The 23,109-nt window shown below is 31.2% G+C and overlaps 2 protein-coding genes across 2 annotated transcripts; one reads left to right on the forward strand and one right to left on the reverse strand.

Annotated features, from left to right (window-relative positions):
• Nucleotides 1-1,739: 1,739 nt before the first annotated feature.
• LOC146999592 (uncharacterized) lies at nt 1,740-5,950 on the reverse strand. Its single transcript, XM_085808657.1, has 3 exons — nt 5,622-5,950; nt 4,882-4,980; nt 1,740-3,643 (listed from the first exon to the last, which is right to left on the reverse strand). The coding sequence occupies exons 1-3, from the start codon at nt 5,948-5,950 to the stop codon at nt 3,514-3,516; spliced, it is 558 nt and encodes a 185-aa protein (XP_085664783.1). The 3' UTR covers nt 1,740-3,513.
• LOC118193604 (uncharacterized) lies at nt 5,928-20,854 on the forward strand. Its single transcript, XM_085808650.1, has one exon. The coding sequence runs from the start codon at nt 7,658-7,660 to the stop codon at nt 10,397-10,399; it is 2,742 nt and encodes a 913-aa protein (XP_085664776.1). The 5' UTR covers nt 5,928-7,657; the 3' UTR covers nt 10,400-20,854.
• The last annotated feature ends 2,255 nt before the right edge of the window (nt 20,855-23,109 follow it).

Here is a 23,109-nt window from a genome sequence, read left to right on the forward strand (position 1 = left end):
TTTCGAGAAGGTATTTCTATGAGAAATTGACTTGTATTCACATAATACATGAGGAGAAACAAGAAAATTCCCATGCAGCTATCTTATCTGCTAGTTTACTGGCACCAGTCAAAATAGACAGTAATGTAATATTATACAAGCTAAGTAGCATTGACTTATACATCACTAAAGAAATAAATACACTTCAGAAAACTTTCCTGTTTTCCGAAAGTGTCAATATCTTCATTATTATAACTTCCTGATATTTCAATGCATGTAATATTATGGTGAACTATTAACTTAAACAGAATATTCTTTTGAATTGGTTGTGTTTAATTATAAGATTATTTTGAAAGCTAAGTGATAAAACTAAAAGAATGAATTTTCTTTACACACTGACTGTTAAATTATTATATTTTAAATCAACAGATTGCAATTATACAATAAGACAAGATGAAAAATACAGTAGTCATTGAGGCAATTGTTGAGTTTCTGAAGAAACAATAACAATTTTCAAATCTAACACAGTATACCCTGTTTAATGTTTAATATAGTATGGAATGTTTTGTAAAGCATCAGCTTTTTTAAAACCACGAATATGCCCATGCAGCCAGCCTGTTTGTGGGATTTGAACCTCGGACCGAACAACCAGTGTTCAGCAACTTTACCGATCAGCTGCTCGTTGACCCTCGTGAAAAAAGGAGCAGTTGATATAGTCGACGAAATGGGTGGCACTTACTCTGTGGCCAGAGTATCAAACCGATGGCCTATGGGCATATTTTTTTTTTGTTATTAAATATTGCCAGCATAAATTCAAATTTTTTTTATTAAATATCGAAAGCATAGATATATTCATAGCATCGAAAGCATAGATATAGATTGAAAGCTATTCCTCCTTTCAGTCCTTCCTCACATCACAGAACGTGCCAACAGGAAGTCATATGTTAAAGATTGTACAATAAATAATATCGTTATTTAAAATTAACTAGTACTTTACCTATAATTTTCTACTTATGTTTTTATTACTTTTCTTTTTTGCTGAATGGCAACCATCATTATTATTTTCAAGTAAATATGCTTTCGTTTTTTCATGTTTAGTGTTGTGAAATGAACTGAAGTAATAACCGGCGCGAGGCGCTGCTGTTTGTGACGTCAGCCCAAGGAGAAGAAGTAAAGGTTTCCCGAGGCAAATGTGGCTCCGTCAGACTGAAGCGACACTGTGTATGTCCCTGAAGCTTATTTTAAAGGGGCAATCCATCCACCCTCCGTACCTTTCTGCGCATGTGCGAAATAGCAGGCAAGAAACCGGCATAAACAGCAGCGCAGGGTGGAATTTAAATAGCGCAGTCCGAGGAGATAGTAATTTTTTTACTTTGAAATTCCTCAAAATGTTTTATTTTCATACATTTCAGATAAATTGTGTAGCTGATCTTTTATCTTCTAATCTTTAATCGTCTAGATGTTTCGCATAGAACATCCTAAAATTCAATTGCAAAATAAATGAATAAATAAATAAATTTTATTATTTTTATATTCCTTATTTTACCCCTTAACTCTTCTTTCTGTAAACTCACAGAATTGTTATTCTTTTGATATAATATCTAGCATTAATTTATAACTTACATCAGAATTAATAGAAAACAAAATTAACTACTGCCGTGATGTTAGATTTCTAACAAATCTGCATTAATTACATAAATAACGCTATTTTTCTTTTCATATCAAGCATATTATTAAATATTAAAACAAAGAATAACACATTTGAGGTAAAAAAATGATTTTTATTGACATTTCTCAAGTTTTAGAATATACATATGCAAAATAATTTTAAGCATCTTCACAAATACCAAGAAATTTTTTAGACAATTATTTGGAATGACCATTATGAAAACAATGAGCAAATTTTGCAGCCAAGAACCAAAAGCATTTCACTTAAATTAACAAATACAAAATTACACTTAAAAGGCCTTTTAAAGAATTTCACATAAATTATTAAAATAAGTGATTTCATTACTTTTTCATAAAATATTCAATACTTCTTACATTTATTAATACAAGATTAAATACTGAACTTGAAAATCAAACCTTCCAGGTGTTATTAAAACCTGGGAAGAAATTTTATAAATAATCCACTGAATCAAATAAATATTGTTGCAGCTCATCCTGATGAAGATTATTTCAAATTATGAAATTAGAAATTGATTTTTTTAAATAGCAATTACAAAAATGACTATTTTCCATCTTCACTATACATATAATAATTCTAAAAATGCTGTAGCTTGGATTTTACATAATTTTAATTTTGCAAAAATCTATTTAATCCCGAATTATTCGACCAATGAGTACATTTAATTCTGTAAGCTTCAAAAAGAAGAAACACATACCATATAATTCATAATAAATTTTTATAACTCCATATTTAAAATTTGCATGATAACTAACTGAAACAAAAAAAATAATTAAAAACAATTACCCCTAAATAAATTGAAGTACCCCTAAATAAATTGAAAACACTGAATTCATTATAATTATCTGACCTCAAAAAAAAAATAAAAATAAAAAAATTACCAAGAAATTTTAATTATTTGGAATGACTATTATGAAAACAAAGAGTCAAAAGCATTTCACTTAAATTAACAAATACAAGATTACATTTAAAAAGTCTTACATAAGTTGCACATAAATTACTAAAATAACTAATTTCATTCTTTTTGTTCATAAAATATTCAATACTTCTCACATTTATTAATATAAGATTAAATACTTAACTTGAAAATCAAACCTATAGGTATTAAGAAGTTTTGTAAATAATCCACTGAATCAAATAAATATTGCTGCAGCTCATCCTGATGAAGATTGTTTCAAATTATGAAATTAGAAATTAATTCTTTAAATAGCAATTGCGAGAAATGCCTATTTTCCACCTTCACTATACATATAATAATTCTAAAAATGCTGTATGCTTGGATTTTACATAATTTTAATTTTGCCAAAAATCAACAGTCAATATTTCGACTAATAACCGTCAATTTTGTTGTACAGCATTCTTTGAGCATAACATGACAGGCGATCCAAACCATCAATTTTGTTGCACAGTATTCTTTGAGCATAACATGACAGGTGATCCACTGTTATTGACGAGTTATTTCTTAGATAGCGCTATTGTTAAGCATATTGAAATAATAACAATAAACAATGTAGATACCTGTTTGTTCAAAATTTTGTCGGCACTGCACAGGAATGTAAATATCGCATCTTTGGTGAACAGTAATCGTGATCTTTGAAATGTGACGAACATATTAGTGCAGTTTTATACAAATCAGTTGGTGATTTATTTAACAAGTCTTGACAGGCAATCCAAACCATCAATTTTGTTGCACAGTATTCTTTGAGCATAACATGACAGGTGATCCACTATTATTGATGAGTTATTTCTTAGATGGCACTATTGTTAAGCATATTGAAATAATAACAGTAAACACTGTAGATACCTGTTTGTTCAAATTTTGTCGGCACTGCACAGGAATGTAAATATCACATCTTTGGTGAACAGTAATCATGATCTTTGGAGTGTGACGAACATATTAGTGCAGTTTTATACAAATTAGTTGGTGATATATTTAACAAGTCTTGATTACTGCATGCGGGAGCCCATTGTTTTGATCTATAAAAATGAAAACATTAATTTTATATTTTAAATTTCAATAAATCCATTTTCAGTGTTAGTAGAAAAATAGCAAACTAAAAACATTCCTTATACATTAGTTACACAATCTCGAGAAGGGTTATATATTTTTTAAGAACAAACATTAAATTATAATTTAAGGAAAAATTCATGTACATAATATGATTTATTACATTTCTGACATATTTATACTAATTCTCTATTATTTTGATCTATGAAAACAAAAAAACAATTTTATTTTCTTTAATTAAAAGAACTTCTTTTCAGTGTTATTAGAAATTTAACCTTGTTAAAAAATTCCTTTTACATTAGTAACAAATTCTGAAACGATTGCATTTAATCTAATTTTATTTTGATGTACGAAAACCAATAATTTTGCAGATATTGTGTTAAATTGTAGTTACCGGTCATAGTATCTAGTTACACAATTTAGCATTTCTTTGTACAGTTTTGTTAACAATATGATTAAAAAAGGATAAGGCACCAATAAAAAGTACACATTGTTCGCAAAGTGCATCTTTAAAATGTTTCCTTCCTTATTCACACTAATATGTAGTGGTTCCCTAAAGTGTTCGTACACTTATGTTTCAGTGAAACAGTGCTGTGAGAATTTTTTAATATCTATAAATTTATCTTAGCAAAACTCTATAAAAGTATTATAAGAATACAGTAAAACTTTGGGGGGGGGGAATTAATAATTAAAAAGTAACAAAAAAGTTACCTCACAAAAATCTTCGTGCACTTTAAAGAAATCTGCAGACACTATTACGAAATATTGCAGTTAAATTTCTGTCAGTTTTCGTAGGATATCCTGCAGCATTCAAGCTTGTAATACATAAATTACAAAAATTATCTTCTAAAATATTAGAAGAAAAAAATTAAAAAAAAATTTGGTTTTATTCAAAATCACTTCGAGATATGAGAAAATATTGGGCTTTATAATCAAATTCAATTCTGGGCTACAGCGCATTTTTTACAAATTCTTAAAGTGTATGAACACTTTTGGGAGCAACTGTATCACAAGCACAGTTATCTTGAATATTTACAGAACACTGAACTATTTGTCCATGATGAGGAACACTTAATGGAAAAAAAACAAGCTATTTATTTAAATTATTCCAAATACATGAAATATTTGCTTCTCTATCAAAAATTGAGATATATATATATTATTAATTATCAAAGCTTAGTTTCTTTTAAACTTAGAAATGATTTACCTAATAGGATCCTTAGGAAATCTGAAAAATTTCCTGTCTGGTGTTTTTCGAGACGTTGTCCCACAAACACTACAGCGATACCAGGATTTGGGTTGTTTGCTAAGTAAAAGATAGATTGAGTTAGTCTGTTATTCACTAAACCACATCAAATATTGAGAGAAATCAAAATTATATTTTTATAATAATGAATATAAAATTTTCAAAAATAATCATAAAATACGAAAAATTGTACATAACTATCAATATACTACATTAAAAATAGTCTTCAGTGGCCACTAATATTAACTAAGTTTATAAATTTTCTCAGATAAATTATTTGGTAATCTATAGCATAAATTTAAAGCTGAAGCATAATACAATTTATTAATAAAATTAATTTATGCAATCATACATGCCATTAGCTGCCGCATTATTATAAATGGCAAATTTATTCCTGATCGCTCGTTTTGTCGTAATATTATTATTAGTTGACTTTAAAGCTTAAAACTCAGTAAAAAAATTTGGAAAGAAATAGCAATATGCCTGCAAAAACTATAGTATTTGTTTGCCATATGATTAATTATATAAATTGAGATTCATATGCTAAAATGCAAAGTTAATATATTAAGAACGAAAATCTAGCTGCTGTGTGATACAATGAGACAAAATATTTTTGGAGCTTGGGAATCAAAATTAATGTACTATACAAAATCAATTTTTAAAATCTATGATAGGTTTTCGAATTAAAAAAGCAAGCTTACCTCACAGAAAGAGAATCGGGTGAATTCCGGTGATCGTCCTTGCGAAACATCCATCTTATGATCAGCTTAAATAACCAGAGAAACGAACTGAAAAAAACTTTCAATGAACCTCTTGGAACAACGTGGTAAAAGATTGCTAATATGGCTGAAGACATGCCGGTTTCTTGCCTGCTATTTCGCACATGCGCAGAAAGGTACGGAGGGTGGATGGATTGCCCCTTTAAAATAAGCTTCAGGGACATACACAGTGTCTCTTCAGTCTGACGGAGCCACATTTGCCTCGGGAAACCTTTACTTCTTCTCCTTACAGATTCTTTGGCTTGGGCCATCCGAAAAAGCGGCGACCAAACTGTTTCCCCTCAACCAACAGTCATGGAGGTAGGACCTACTACCTTACTTCCTACCACCATGCCAACAGTCGCCAAAAACAAAATAACAATAAAGCAAACCTTGGGTCGACCTTATTTGAAATATACTAGCCCTGTTGCTATAGCAACCGCTCCCGTCAGACACTGTGGCGGACCTGTTCCAGTCGTAGACAGACAGTAACCTACGTTAAACCGGATAACCCCTCTGAACCTCATTCTTTGCCTCATATTTCAAATTGTAAGCAGTAATGTGCATGCGTTGGAGCGGAAAGCGTCGGAATAAAAATTAAACTTTTCATCGGCTGCTCTCTGCATGATGAGATGGAAATCATTTGCCAGCAGTTTAACAGTAATCTGATCTTATTTGGAATTTATGCTAGAAATCATGTTTAGAATCCATTATGATGCTGTTGGCGGGTCATTTTCTTTTCCTACGCTCTCATTTTTGAAGTAACTGGTCATTTGAATTTCTGTTAAACCACAAGCAGTTCAAAGCATAAAATATAAACAGAAAGTTTTTTATATTTAATTGCCAATTTTGAAATTTATATTGAAATATCTCACATATGTTATTAGACTGGTATCTTTTATTCATTAATTAATTAGAATATTTCATGATTTTTTTTAAATGTCTTGGATTTTTAAAGCTAATCGAACTTCACTTAGTACTTACAGATTGCCAAGTACATTAGATTGAAAACTGCAAGAAATACTTGAACAGTTACTTGTACACAGACTTGTTGTAGAGTTAACTGTTATTTGTACTATATATTTATATTTTACTATTTGTATATATGATGATATTTAGTTTTTAAGATAGCTGAAGTAGCATATAATTGGAGAGAAATCATCATTTTTTTTGTGACTGAGAAGCCATATGTATATTGCATATTTCAGTTTGCTTTGATATCGCTGCGAGTTATAAATGGAATTTGCAAATTTTATGAGTGTTAAAATCTCCATCATGAAACGTTAAAATGAAACAAGTGTGAAACAAATACTGATTAATGAGCATGTAATGCATGTATATTGGTAGATAAAAGAATGTACTTATTTCCATTATCTAATAGACACTGTTATTGTAAATGTCCAGAATGAAAATAAAAAATAAACTAGATAAATGTGATATATGTAATGTGACCTTTACATTGAAAAATCATTTCTAGGATTATATGCATATCCTCATGAAAATCACATGCATGAGATGTATGTAAGAAGTCATATATGTATGGGAGTTAAGCTTATGGACGCTGGAAAGAAACCTCATGTGATGTATGTAATGCCTCGTTGACACTAAAAAAGCCATATGCATGTGATATATATAACAAGTCATTCAAAGATACCAATGTATTAACAAAAGAAGCTGTTTCATACTGTACAAATAAATAACTTCTCTGTGCAGATGATTTACAGGTGGAGGTAAAATGCATAAAAGATAAGATATATGGATAAATAAACAGCGATTATGCTATGTGCAAATGGCTGTATGAATTCTGTAAAATGCTTTGCAAAAGCACTTATGCAACATATACCATGTGCATAGTTATTTGTGCCAAAGCATTTCTACTGAAATCTATATTAAAGGAGATGTTCATATTCACATTGAAAAAACATATGCTTGTGGTATATGTAGGAAGTTTTTTGTGTTAAAAAATAATCTTAAGAGACATGCTCACTCTTACTAGTGAAAAACCCTGTTCTGGAGAGAAACCTTACCCATGTGATATGAGCAATGTATCATTTGCACAAAAAAGACAGTTAAATGTTCATATGCTCAACCATACTGAAGAGAAACTACATGCATGTGTTGTATGTAAAGCATCATTTACACGAAAAAGTAAATTAAAAATTCATATGCGTATCCACACTGGAGAGAAACCGTATGCATGTGATATGTGCAATGTATCATTTGCACGAAAAAATCAGTTGAATGTTCATATGCTGAACCACTCTAAAAAGAAATTACATACATGTATTGTATGTAATGCATCATTTAAACAGAAAAGTATGTTAAAATTTCACATGCGTATCCATACTGGAGAGAAACCGTATGCTTGTGATCTGTGCAATGTATCATTTGCACAAAAAAAACAGTTAAATGCTCATGTGCTTAACCACACTGAAGAGGAACTACATGCATGTGTTGTATGCAGAGCATCATTTACACGAAAAAGTGAATTAAAAATTCATATGCGTATCCACACTGGAGAGAAACCGTATGCATGTGATCTGTGCAATGTATCCTTTGCACGAAAAAGTCAGTTAAATATTCATGTGCTTAACCACAGTAAAGAGAAACTACATGCATGCATTGTATGTGATGCATCATTTAAACAGAAAAGTAGGTTAAAATTTCATATGCGTATCCACACTGGAGAGAAACCGTATGCTTGTGATCTGTGCAATGTATCATTTGCACAAAAAAGACAGTTAAGTGCTCATATGCTTAACCACACTGAAGAGAAACTACATACGTGTGTTGTATGTAAAGCATCATTTACACGAAAAAGTAAATTAAAAATTCATATGCGTATCCACACTGGAGAGAAACCGTATGCATGTGATCTGTGCAATGTATCCTTTGCACGAAAAAGTCAGTTAAATATTCATGTGATCAACCACACTAAAGAGAAACTACATGCATGCGTTGTATGTGATGCATCATTTAAACAGAAAAGTAGGTTAAAATTTCACATGCGTATCCATACTGGAGAGAAACCGTATGCTTGTGATCTGTGCAATGTATCATTTGCACAAAAAAGACAGTTAAATGCTCATGTGCTTAACCACACTGAAGAGAAACTACATGCATGTGTTGTATGCAAAGCATCATTTACACGAAAAAGTAAATTAAAAATTCATATGCGTATCCACACTGGAGAGAAACCGTATGCATGTGATCTGTGCAATGTATCCTTTGCACAAAAAAGTCAGTTAAATATTCATGTGCTTAACCACAGTAAAGAGAAACTACATGCATGCGTTGTATGTGATTCATCATTTAAACAGAAAAGTAGGTTAAAATTTCATATGCGTATCCACACTGGAGAGAAACCGTATGCTTGTGATCTGTGCAATGTATCATTTGCACAAAAAAGACAGTTAAATGTTCATATGCTTAACCACACTGAAGAGGAACAACATGAATGTGTTGTATGTAATGCATCATTTAAACAGAAAAGTAGGTTAAGGATTCATATGCGTATCCACACTGGAGAGAAACTGTATGCATGTGGTCTGTGCAATGTATCATTTGCACAAAAAAGTCAGTTAAATGTTCATATGCTCAACCACAAAGAGAAACTACATGTATGTGTTGTATGTACTGCATCTTTTAAACAGATAGGTGGCTTAAAGCTTCATATGCGTATCCACACTGGAGAGAAACCATACACTTGTGATTTATGTACAAAATCCTTTACATGCAATGGTCAATTAAAGTTGCATATGCTTACTCACACTGGAGAGAAATCACATGCATGTAATGTATGTAGCATGTCCTTTGCATCTAAAACTCAGCTTAGCACACATATGTATGTCCATACTGGAGAAAAACCTCATAAATGTGATATATGTAATGCACAGTTTGCACTGAAAAAGTATTTAATGGGTCATATGCGTATCCACACAGGTGAGAAACCATATGAATGTGATGTATGTAGAAAAACATTTGCAAATTCTACTGGGCTAAGACATCATAAGCTATCTCACACAGGGAGAAAAAAATCACATCCATGTAATATTTGTAACAAGTCATTTGGGTCTAACCATTATTTAAAACTCCATATGCGTATTCACACTGGTGAGAAACCATATGCTTGTGATACATGTTCCAAGCCATTTTCATTAAAAGATAATCTTAAGAGACATATGCTTATCCATGCTACTGAGAAGCCACATGTGTGTGATACATGTAACAAATCATTTGCAAGCAAATATCAACTAAACACTCATATACTTGTTCATAGTAAGCAGAAACCATATGCATGTGCAATATGCAGCAAGTCATTTACATTCAAACAATATTTGAATGTTCACATGATTTCTCATACAGGGGAAAAAAACTATAAATGTGAGATATGTAGCAAGTTGTTTGGACACAGAGCAGCCTTGAGAACACATATGCTTGTCCATACCGGTGTAAAGGCTCATGAATGTGATATTTGTAATAAGAGATTTACCCTTAATGCTCATTTAGTGAGACACAGGCGTGTTCATACTGGTGAGAAACCATATGTATGTGTTGTATGCAGCAAGTCATTCGCAGATAAACCTCATTTAAAGGAACATTTGATCTGCCATACTGGAGAAAAGCCACATGTGTGTGATATATGTAGTAAGTCATTTGTAATTAAAACTGCTTTAAAGAGGCATATGCTCGTCCACACAGATAAGAAATCTTGTCCTTAATCAACTTGTATTAAGCTTTCTGTCAAATTATTTCATCTGAGCCAAAATCGCTTTGTCCAGTAATAGAGCTATTTTTCATGTAAGCCCTGATGATTTTCCCTTCACGTGTAAGAAATTTAACCTTCTGAATGGGGAATCATCTTCTTCATGAATAGATTTAAAAAGCAGTGAATGGTACCACTTTTTGAATCAATTCATGAAGACTTGTATTTAAAATGCATTTACTAGCTAAATTTGTATAATTATGTATTTTAGTCTCCGTTTTCATAAACTTACATTCAAAGATGACATATATATCATTAAAAAAGGAAAATATTTTAAATAGTAAGTTAATACATACCAAGTGGCAGAAAATTTAATGATCTAATGTTACAGCATTATGAAATATTGTTCATAAATTTCTGAAACATTAAAACAAGCAAATAATATTAAAATAAACAATAAGGTCAATTCTTACTTAGGTCAACAATGTAAAATTGTATTTTAGTTACTTTTTATTTAACATTTTTTTGTTTCTAATGTATGAAGCTGATGGTGGTCTATACTTTCTCATTCTATCCATCTCTTGTAATGCTTCGATATTGCAAGGAACCTTTTCAGCGAGTTTCGAGCAGTCCAGTTCTTTTAATCGTCTAATTCGGTCTAATTGTCACTTGTGTTGCAGTTTCTTTTCGCATTCTCTTTTTGTGAAGCAAGGGACATTTTAAAGCGTTATATTTTAAACATATATTATAATCATGTTAACATAGAAATATGGGGAGAATCTTTGCTACATAATAGGACATTACATCCGCTTAATCCAACTCTATGAAACTATAATTCTTTGTACACTTTAAAACTCTTTAGAACTCTGTCTTGCTGTTTCCACTTATTTTTGATAAATATTACAATCCCATTTATCACACTCATGTACTATTATTTATAAATTGTTATAAAATTAATTTTTACAACTTCTGACCTTCACAAGTGAGAGTTCCTAATAAACGGTAATTATTTGTAAGTCTCTTGTCTGTTTTTCAGATCTGCATGCTGTTCAGGGCTTCTGCCCTTTTTAGTAATGTTAGGGTAATGTAGATCCTTTTTTTAGTTATGCAGATCATTAACTAAGTCGGAGAAATATCCTGTGAATTCAGTTCTGATTACGCATTATTTTGTGTGAGGGAAATAAGAGATCATGAGATATGTCATGTGACATTTATGGACGAATCACAGTTCTTTAATCGGAAAAGGGGGTAAATTTGTAAAAATATCTGCCGTACTTTATAGCATTAGCTTCATTCTATGTTCTGTGAAACAGTGTTGCTTAATATTTGGATCCCATGGCCCTATGTAAAGTAAATCCAAAATTTTTATTGCGTTTATGTGTAATCCAAAAGAATTGCTTGAATGGTGTATGAGTGTAGGATTAATTGCGGATAAGTATGAATGTCCAACATGTGGGAATGAAATGAGATTGTATGAAAGGAAGGATATTACAGATAAGTTTGAATGGCGGTGCAAGAAATCTGGTGAAAATGGACATTTTGTGAAACGGAGTGTAAGGAAGGGTACGTGGTTTGCTGAAAGTCATTTGAGTATGGGTGAAATTTTATTAATTTTTTATTAATGGGTGAATAGACTGCCAGTTGACTACTGGATTATTGAATCTATAACAAAAGTTTATCCGCCATGCAATCAAGATTGTGAAGAAGATTAGGTAAGTTAGTATTTTTAATCATTTGAGGATATTATTTTTATGCATGTAAGGAATAAATAAATTAATATGGTATTATTGGGAAATTGTTATTAGCAATGAATTAGTTTAAAGTAATTAGGATTGTAAGCCAATTTTTATTAATTTAATGTATGTGCTTAATTATATTTTAAGTAGTGTTTTTTAATTTAATTATATTTTAATTTAATGATCGTGATTTAGTGAGTTATATGTTTGTAGTATTTTGGAATACGTTTGAGTAGAAGTAAATGTGCATGGAAAGAGTTAAAATATTTGACACTAAGTATTTGGAACCATTTTTAATGTTTGCATTATAAATTTGCAGGTGACGTTTATAATAGATACAGTCAAAAGTCGTTAATCCGGACTTCGGCGATTCCGGATTATCGATTTTTCCGGATTATAGATCATCAGTTTAAATCTCGTAAGATGGCATGCAGAAATTCTAAAATTTTATTAAACATTTCTTTCAATTCAAGTTGTTTTAAGTTGCTTCGTTTTATGTGATAATACTTTCTCTTTCATTCTATAAACAGACACAATTTCTTGTTTAGTTACAAAGTTCCGCTGTTCAAGTCCCGTTAATTGTTGTGCCGAGAATACCGACTAACTTGTCAATCGAAATTTTTTCGTTTTCACTAACCTCTCTGTCACATTCTTCATGTCTTTATCCATTTTTTGCAGCAATTCCACTTTTTGTTTGTTGGACATCGAAACATACTTTGGAAGTTCCAGCATCGGAAATTCTATTTGACATAATCGAAAGTTCAAGTTTACTTTTATAAAATTGCTGTTACAGTCTGCAAAAAATAATAAGCCGGATCCAATTAGAAGATTAAGGAACAACACAATCATTAACATTAACTGAAATAGATAATTAGATAATTTTAGATTACATCGTCCATTATACATTAAACACGCAGGCGAAAACGTATTCTGCACTTGCGCACACGCATATGCGCAGTAGTCAAGGTCTTACGTGCACGCGTAAAACGCCTGTGTGCATGTGCCAACGCGGCGCATGCGCAGAAAGTTTTTAGCTTTGAGGTCCAGATTATAGATCATTCCGGATTATGGGTGTCCGAATTAACGACTTTTGACTGTAACTTAGAGAGAAAAGTTTTTGGATATTTTATTTATTTTATACGTGCAAATGTTCATCCTTGGAAAGAGTATATACTTTCTTTACGATCAGGTAATTTCATATATGTCCCTTTTACCGAATTTAAAGATTCACAAAATTTTCCTTCGTTTTCGTGAAATTTTTCTAATTTATGAGAAAAAAGCAGTGTACATGGATATAATGAAGAGTGTGCGCAATGCCATTTTTGTGCAATTCTGGGATTTTCTTTTAAAGTAAAAATAAGTCAACGTGTACATGGTTTAATTATATTTTAATTAAATGATAGTTATTTTGTGAATTATATGTTTGTAGCAATTTGGAATATGTTTCAGTGGAAGTAAACATGCATGGAAATAATTTAAATATTTGACACTAAGTATTTGCTACCATTTTTAATGTTTGCGTTATAAATTCGTTGGTGACGTTTTATAATAGATAATTTAAAGGGAAAAGTTTTTGGATATTTTATTTATTTTATACATGGGAATGTTCATCCTTGGAAAGGGTATATACTTTTTCGCGACCAAGTAATTTCATATATTGCTTTTTACCGAGTTTAAAGATTCACAAAATTTTCCTGCATTTTCGTGCAAATTTTTCTAATTTATATGAAAAAAGCAGTGTACATAGGTAAAGTCAAGAGTGTGTGCAATGCAATTTTTGTGCAATTCTGGGATGTTTTTTTAAGTAAAAAATAAGTCGATGTGTACATGGTTACTGTGTATGTGCGATTCTGAAAAACACGGCAAGGAGTTTGCGATTCTGCACTTTTTCCCAATTTTGCAGTTAATATTTGTCATGATTAAGCAGGTTTGTTCCATAAAATTTCTAGCATAAGTGTAATTCGGCTAGCAGATTGTTGGAAAAAGTGTTCAGTAAATAAAAAGAAAAGAAACATGTCTTTACTTTGTGAAGACAAAATGGCGCCAAAAAAAAAGTAGAAGGTTGCTGTAGTAGAGTTGGTCGCCAAATTTTCGCCAAAAAATCACTAAGTTACCATAATCCAAAGATCAACCCAAAATAGCTTTTATGTGGCCAGCACAAGTTAATACAGTAGAAAGTCCGTAATCTAGACGTCCATTATCCGGAATGATCTATAATCCGGACCTCAAAACCACAAATTTACGCATGCGCATTTGATGAGCGCGTCCGCTATGCATTTGCGTAAATCCAGTAACGCGTTTACCCACACGTGCTTTCGATAGTGAAGAGAGTAACAGAGAATGTTATTGAAAACGAAAAAATTTCGATTGACAAGTTAGTCGGTATTCTCGACATAGCAATTACAGGACCTTGAACAGTGGAATTTTGTAACTGAACAAGAAATGTCTGTTTATAGAATTATTAGCACAAAAAATGAAGCAACTTAAACAACTTACATTGAAAGAAATGTTTACTAAAGTAAACAAATAAATATTAAGCTTTTTTTTTTTTTTTTTTTTTGTAAATTTTGATACTCTTTAGATCGTAATTGCTCTTTATTTCATAAATTGAGGTTTCATATTTTTTATTGTATAATTTCTGCATGCCATCTTACCACATTCAAATTGATGATCTATAATCCGGAATCACCGAAGTCTCGACGAGTCCAGATTACGGAATTTGCACTGTATGTCATAAATGCATGAGAAATTTTTGGGATGGATTTCTGCTAAAGTTTCCTTAGTAACAAGAGAGCATTGAAAAATTAAATTATGCTTCACCATAACTAAATATCGTCATAAGCATACCACACAAATTTTTAATTATGGTATGCTTTTAACCTTCTGACTGCTCAATTTGTAAACCGAAATCGCTTCCAAAATTGTGTTTTTTTTTTTTTTTTTTTTTCCCCCTCCCATATTTGAAATCTGTATATATTAGAGAATTGAAAAATGCACTTTTTCTTTCTAGAAAATATTTTTATATAGATTTTTATCATGAGAAACTAAGTTGCCAGAAATACCAATTTCAGATGTAATCACCAAAAAAAAAATCTTTCTTAAAAATAAATTTCAGTCAAATTACAGTTAATTTCTATTTATTGCATAATATAAAAAAGTAAAATGTATAAAATTAAAGAAAAAATAAAGTGCTGAAGGAAAAATACCTTAAAAATGCAGATTAGTATGATAGAGTTCAAAACAGGATTCAAGGCTAAGTCCAACTTCACAGTCTTTGCACAGATTCAATAAATCTAATTATTAATTTAATTAAATAGTCAAGATAATCGCTGAAGGTTTTCTAGCAGCCATTTCTATAAGAAAAAAGTGGCAAAAAGTGAAGTTTGAGCGCTAATCCCACATGCCTTCAAATGCCACAATTTAGTGGAATACTAACGATATCTGTTAGCCAAAACGTAAACTAAACGCCTAATACTGTATATATAATTTATTTCAATGGTTAAACAGGGAAAAAACGGGATGCGCTCCTCAATAAAGGAGGAAAAACATATGCCTGCGAAAATCACGGGATGAGCAAATTTTGCTACATTTGAGTTGCCCGTGGAAATCGTGGAATGATCAGCCAGAGGGTTAAAGCATCATTAAAAAAGAGTGATAGTAGTAAGCCCTTGTTGATCATGATTTTAGTTTTTGTTAATTTAGAGATAACTTTTCAGTTAAAAAATGAGTTTTAACCTTTGTCTGGTTAATTTTGCAGTTGCTAAGCTTGAAAGCCTTCCATAATTGTATCCTTCTTAAGGTAGCTAACGCTCACCTGCTCACCATATCAGTTAAGTAATTAGCTGGTCTCGAATCTTAGGCAAACTCGCTTCGTTTAAAGTACTAACAATCTCGGCAGCATGCATTCACATAAACAGAATAGGTATGTTCAAATTTCAGTTATTATATTATACATATGGTTGTACAGGGAGGCTTATATGTTGCACAGGCTGCCCAGGGTTTTGAAAATTTGTAGCCCAGTAACTGTAACAAACATTGAAAAATTCTGTATGTTAATGAATAAAGAGCCTATCCATGATTTATATGTGCCTCATAGGTATATACACTGAAATAAATTAAGAGAAACAGGCTTTATAAGAGCGTGGAGTGTAGGACGAATTGCGTTTGCTAGCACACCTTGGCGAATTTCTTGGTGTTATCTTGCAGCAATCAGTTAAATTCACATTGAAAAAGTAAAGGAAAAAGTAAACACCAACATTTAGATGTTGGAATGAGGTGGCGAGTTGTGGGAAGCCTAGAGCCAGGCCAATCGCAAGTCCAGATATGCAGAGAGTTTAATTTAACGCCCAGCGTTGTGTGTAACCTATGGAAACAGCTCCAGGATACTGAAACCATTAAAAGAAAGCCTAGGCAAAGTTGTATAAGAGCCACGAAGGCCAGAGAAGATTGCTATTTGTCCATTGTAACGAGGCGTAACAGAGGGGCTACAGCTTCTCAGCTCTCTCGGGACCTGTATGCAGCCACAGGAACCCGTGTAACAAGGATGACTGTTTCCAAAAGACTGAATGAGAGAGGGTTGTTTGCTAGAAGACCGGCTGTTTGCGCCCTGCTTGCATCTACAGACAGGAGAATCTGATTAGCATGGTGCAGGCAGCATAGTGATTGGAGTACGGAACAATGGGTAACCTTTCTGTTCACCGACAAGTCCTGTTTTAGCCTAAATACCGATTCTTGCCATACTTTTATATGGAGAGACCAAGGGACCTGTTACCTGCCCTCAAATGTCTGTGAAATCAACAATTATGGCGGTGTCATTGTAATGGTGTGGGCAGGCATCATGCTGGATGGCCACCCACCTCTCCACGTCTTTGACAGAGGCTCTGTGACTGGTGTGAGGTATAGAGATGTCTTGGAACCCTACGTTCGCCTTTTCCGGGGTACAGTGGGCCCCGAGTTCATCTTACTTTTCCCACTCATGTATTGTATTCTGAATTAGTGTTGGGGGAAAAAAAAAAAGAAATTGGAACCTTGGTTTACATATTCACTAGAATTGTTGTGATTTTGGTGCATATTTCAATATACATATGACAACAGCCAACCTATATGTCTACCGTACAACATGTTTGAGTACATGCTTTATAATTAGCTGTCACTTTACTGAACAGCACCCACAGCAATAAAAATGTTAATACTGGCCAGGTAGATTATTGTTCTTGCGCATAAAATTTTTTCTTTCTTATAAAAGGTTTATTTTTTATTATTATTTATGAATGGAAAGTATGAAAATTGAGAAACATATGCTAATTCACAAAGTCCGCAATATTTACTGGTAGCTTTTTATTGTGGTGCAGATAATCGGAAAGTACCAAAACAATTTTTGGCTCTCTTTCTTTTTTTGGCAGTTGTAATAGTAATGTATTATATTTTGAAATCCAGCAAAAACTGTAATTCTTTTTTCCAACTGTTTTGACTATTGGAAGATTTTTTTAAACTTTTTGTTTCACTACTGTTTCTGTTTTTATTTTGGCATAGCAGATATTTCAATAAGAGTGAAATTTTTTTACTTAAAAAAAAGTGGCGCTTTCCAATTATCTGTACCATAACTGAAAAAGTATTGAAATAAAAATATTGAAATGTTGGGAAAAAAGTATTGAGTCAATGCATCACTCACCATAAATATTTATATTAAGCTATGATGTTACCTAAAAATATCAAAGTATCTATTTAACAATCCAGGTATACGCATAGCATCCCTGCATTCGGCTTTCTACTGTTTTAGTGTGAATTTCTTCAGTTTAATTTATGTTATTATAGACTCAGTTTTTTAAATTTTATATACTTTTAAGCAATAGGACTACAGTTGCATTGCTTTCAAAGAAAATAAAAAATATGACAAATATATTAATCATATTAATGTACATGTTTTATATAAAATGTAATAAGCAGTCTTTAAACATGACTAACCACAGTTTTAGAGGATTTCAGAACTTTCGGATGTGGTACTCTAAGAGAGGTTATGTTCACTGTGAGTGTTTGTTTATGTTCTCAAAAATCTCTTTAAAAGAAAATTGCTTTGTGCCAATTCATTCGCACACTGTAGTATGTATGCATATTATGTTAATACTTTGAATTATTTGAGTTTTTTATTCCATGACAGTTTTCAGAATTTTTGAAATTAGGTCACTCAAATCATGTTATTGCATTTTAATGATAGCCTGCATTACTTAGTTTAATGCATTGTAAAGATCTGTATATTATCTACAGTCTGTTGCAGAATTTCATCACAGATTATGTTTATATGCCTAGAATATGAAAGATCAATACAAATTCTTCCAGCACGTGTGCTTGGCAAAGTAAAATTGCCAAGCACACGTGCTGGAAGGTTAAAAAATTCCATCGTAAAATTTTTTATTTTTAACCTTCCAGCACGTGTGCTTGGCAATTTTACATGAGCACGCGTGCATCATATTTTTTACGACTTCTGTTATTTTACCATTTCGGGCATGAAAAATGACAGAAATGAGTGAATATTGATAATAAATTTGTTAAGAAATGAAATATTAACTTTATTATTGTGAAATACAAATTATGTCACATCTAAATGAAAGTAAATTATTTTTAAATACAGTAAAATAAACTGACTTATAAATTAGTCAGATGGAAAGGCAATGATGTATTTCATTACAGAAAATTTAAAATTCATTCTTTAATAACTATATTTTAAAATCCAAAAAATAAATAAATAAAATAGTTTAAAATAGATTTCATATTCATCTGTCCTGTATTGTTGATTATCATCTAATCAAAGACAACTTGTCAGAAATAAAAATCTCTTATAGCTCATCACAGTTCTTGCTATTTCAGTTCCAGTGCCATCACTCAACAATTCTTTTAAATTTACATGCAGTCCTTTTTTTTACTCATATGATACATAATCCAAAGTATGCCATCATTTCCCCTCTTGAGGTAGCAATTCATTCACTGTCTCTTGAGTATTTGCCTTTTAACAAACTTATATATTTATTTGTACATTTCAAAATTTCATCTAGCATATTTATATGAATTATTTTAAAAAATGATCCTATTTTATTCTCTACATCCTTGGAATGCTGTTTTAGGCCAGATAAGACTTTCACAGTATTCTTCTTATTCGACTTTATTTCGAATTTATTCACCTTATTCGAGCAGTTTGCATACTTCTGTTTTCGACACATAGAAGTTTTATTTTTACTAACAGAATATATCATCATCATTCCTTTTTTCTATATCATTATTAGCATCATCATCTGAAATTTATTGTTCAAATTCACTGCTGATATTATTTATCTCTATATTTTTCTCCCTTATATTGTTATTCTTCTCACATCCAAAGATTTCCTTGTCATCTTTTTCCTCATCAGATAATTCTTGAAGAATGCGAGCAAAATCAGCTGGTCGCCCATAATTTATTATTTTTTTTCATGAAAATAGATATAAAAATATAAAGTCGAATTTATACAACTTAAAATAAAACACATCAATTAATATCACAAAATTACAAAATATTTGAGAAAAAAAATTATTTTTGGAATTTTCACCCATGACAACGCACATGTCATTAACTTTTATAAGAAGCTGCCACATAGCACAAAAGCCCAGTAAAAAAAAAAAATGGTGCATATGACTTCCTGTTAGCACATTCTATGATATGGGGAAGGGTTTAAAGGAGAAATAGAAATGATTTTCAGACGTCTTAGTTGCGATATGTGAAAAATGTGCATTAAAAACCGAATTTGTCGTAAACTTTGTGCATGATGGTTAAACCAACAGCAATATATACTGCCATTAATTACATCATCTTTGTACACTCTGGAAATGCTATACTCAAAGTTCAGTACTTGTGGTTCTTATGACTTAACTTGCAGTTCAATACTTAAGGTTCTTATGACTTAACTTGCAGTTCAATACTTGAGGTTCATATGACTTAAATCATAAAACTCATGAGCTACTTTGATAAATACAGCCACTCAGATGGTATAGTGGATACTGATGCTAACTGCTATACCAATGATCTTATGTTCGAATTCTGGAGAAGGCATGAATGTTGTGTGTGTATAGTCTGTGCAGCAAGGGTGCACTCAAAATACATGGCAAGCTGAAAGTTCTTTCGAGCAATTCTGGTGGTAGAGAAAGAGAGTGGAAGACCCTCATATCTCTTCCTGGGCTGTTCTCCCTCCTGGGCTCTAACTCCTGGGGAGTTACACAGTTAGTGCAGTGAGACTTTACCTGTGCAACTTATGGGAAATTCTAATGTCCAGCCCACTTATATCTGTACCTGTAATAAACACAGTGCCTTTATATGCTGTATTGCTTCATTTATTGTTGATAAAAGATTCCAATGATTACTTGCCATTTTTGTAAAAATTATGCATTTTGGAATATTTGGATTAATTATGCCCCTCACACATATTTGCATTATATTATGGTTATATTTCATTTATAGTATTGGAACATTTACATATGTCTATTATTATATTTTTTTATGTTTTTTATCGCATTTTAATGATGACTTTACATAGCTTAGTTTATTGCATTGTAAAGATTTAGATATTATCTGTAATATCTTAGTTTCTTTTATTATAAAGTACTATGTAAATTGAAATATTGTATTGTTTTTAACTATTATTGTTCTACTTAATGTATCATGGTTTATTGGGTATTAAAGGTTTTATGTATTTTAAACGATTTTCTTTTCTTTTTTTATTTATTTCAGTATACTACAATGCTTTTAGTAGGATAGAAAAACAAATAACTTTTTTTTGTTGTACACTATTAGTATGATTAATAAAAATATTTTAATATATTTGTATGCTAATTAATCTTATGTATTAACATGAAAGATAAAAATATGCAGAAATGAAATAAAGAGAAGAAATAGGTATGCAGAAATAACTATCAGGCTTTTGTAAATTTAAATCCTTTTTTGGAAGTGAATTTTAATTTTAAAACTATAGTTCATGAATTGCTGGCAATAGATAATAGTATACTAAAGAATAGGTGTGAAAATTTTGCTTAGATTTTCAATTAAAAAATAATTCCAGCTTTTTAGTAATAATGTTCAAGGGCAAACTTTTACTTTTGAGGTATTAAATTGTAAGCTGTAGGGCTGTGGCCCTCCTCTCTTTTGAGAAGCATGTTGTTTTGACTTAACATGTAAAATTTGTTAACATAATCGTATAGGTGGACAGCAAAAATTAAAAGCAGGCTTTGTCAAGCATTGCCATTGTGCAGCAATAATAGCATGCAGAAAATAAGATTAACTATGGTGCACAGCTCATTTTCAGAGCTATGCATGTTTTTATTTGATGAAAATTTCAAACTTCATCAATCTTATTTAAAAGCAATAAACACATTAGTCAATAATGTAAATATCTATTTTTTATAAGAATATTATTGATATAAATTAAAATACGGTTTATTTATGATATATCCAAACGATAATTTTTATGAGCATTTGCAGCTTTATTTTGGTTAGCAAAAGATGTTTTTAAGGCAATATGTTACATAACTTGATATAAATCATTCCTAAATTTTTATGATGTTTTATGCTTTTCAGTTTTTTTTTTTTTTTTTTTTTTGAAATTTTAATCATGAGAAATATTAATCATGGCCATTCTTTGATATGTTGAAATCATCTAATTACAGTGTTCTTTTTTTATGTTCCTTTACTTTTAAATGCCCTATTCTTTATGAAATTCTGTTTTTTTTTTCCTAATGTAATTGTAAAAAATCATTTCTTCATGTTTATTATTTTAACTTTTTTATATTTTTAAAAGTAGCATACTAAAATTTTTAAAAGGTTCAAGTAAACAGTGTGAAAATTATGAGAAATTTCTGAATTTTTGTGCAAATTTAGTCATTTTTGAGGTGGCATCCCTCTGTTCCTAAACACTGTTATCATCATTCTTTCCTTTTCTGATGGTGTGGTTGTTGAGGATATGGCAAAGCACACTAGGGCTATCTGCCTAAGGGGAGGGGTGTCTTCGTGGAGGACTTTCTAAGGGAAACTGGCTCATATACATGTTACACATGGGGAAAAGCACAAAAACGCCCATGCAGCCGGGCCCGTTCGTGGGATTCGAACCTGGGACCGAACTACCAGTGTTCAGCGATTTTACCGCTCAGCTGCTCTTTCCTTTTCTGAAGTTCACAGTTCAGTATATTTCAGTAGATTAGTAGATACTCTGTTCTGCAAGTTGTAATGAATGGCAGAAGTTCTGCTAATGTTTTCATAATATTAGATTTAAATTTTATATTAGATAATTTTAATTTACTATCTTGTTCGGTGTACATATTGTATCTAAATTCCTGCCTAAATAACCTACCTAAATTCAGTATATTCTTAAAACAGCTTCTTTTTCTAGAATTTATCACTGAATTAAAATTCTTTTTTAACTTCTGCTTTTTTAAAAAAAATAGATATCATTCAGTTTGCAGACTTTAACAAACATATCATTTTTGAGTATTGTTCTAACAGACTTTGCCAATAGTTTTTGTATCATAATTATCTTCATCACATTTCTGTTTTCTCATAATATTTCACTTATCTGGATAAAACAGTTTATATACCTGCAAGAAAATTTGGTAGGATGAACGAAGTTTTCTTGAAAGTTTTTCGATTTGTCAGCAGTAGAAATTTATTGGATGAAGATAAAATAAATAAAGCATTATTAAACCAATAAAAAGCATTATTAAAACAATGAAATCTATTGCTTAATGGTTAACCAACTGCAAAAGAATAAAAAAATATTTGAGTTCGATCAAGAATTAGATGAAAGTAAAGTGATGTTTATAAGAAGTAAGCTGCAGTTCCTAAAATGTGACATGAAGCAAATTTCTTGATTAATTTCGGGAAAGGTATTATTTGTGATGGATTTCAAGGACTTCACACTAACCGGAAATGGTCATCCAAGAAAGATTGACCGCCCCCCGAAAAAACAGAAAAGAAAAG

Source organism: Stegodyphus dumicola, chromosome 1 (genome assembly GCF_044657685.1).
Source record: "Stegodyphus dumicola isolate Sdum_Otavi_A_Nest chromosome 1, ASM4465768v1".
Taxonomy (NCBI): Eukaryota; Metazoa; Arthropoda; class Arachnida; order Araneae; family Eresidae; genus Stegodyphus; species Stegodyphus dumicola.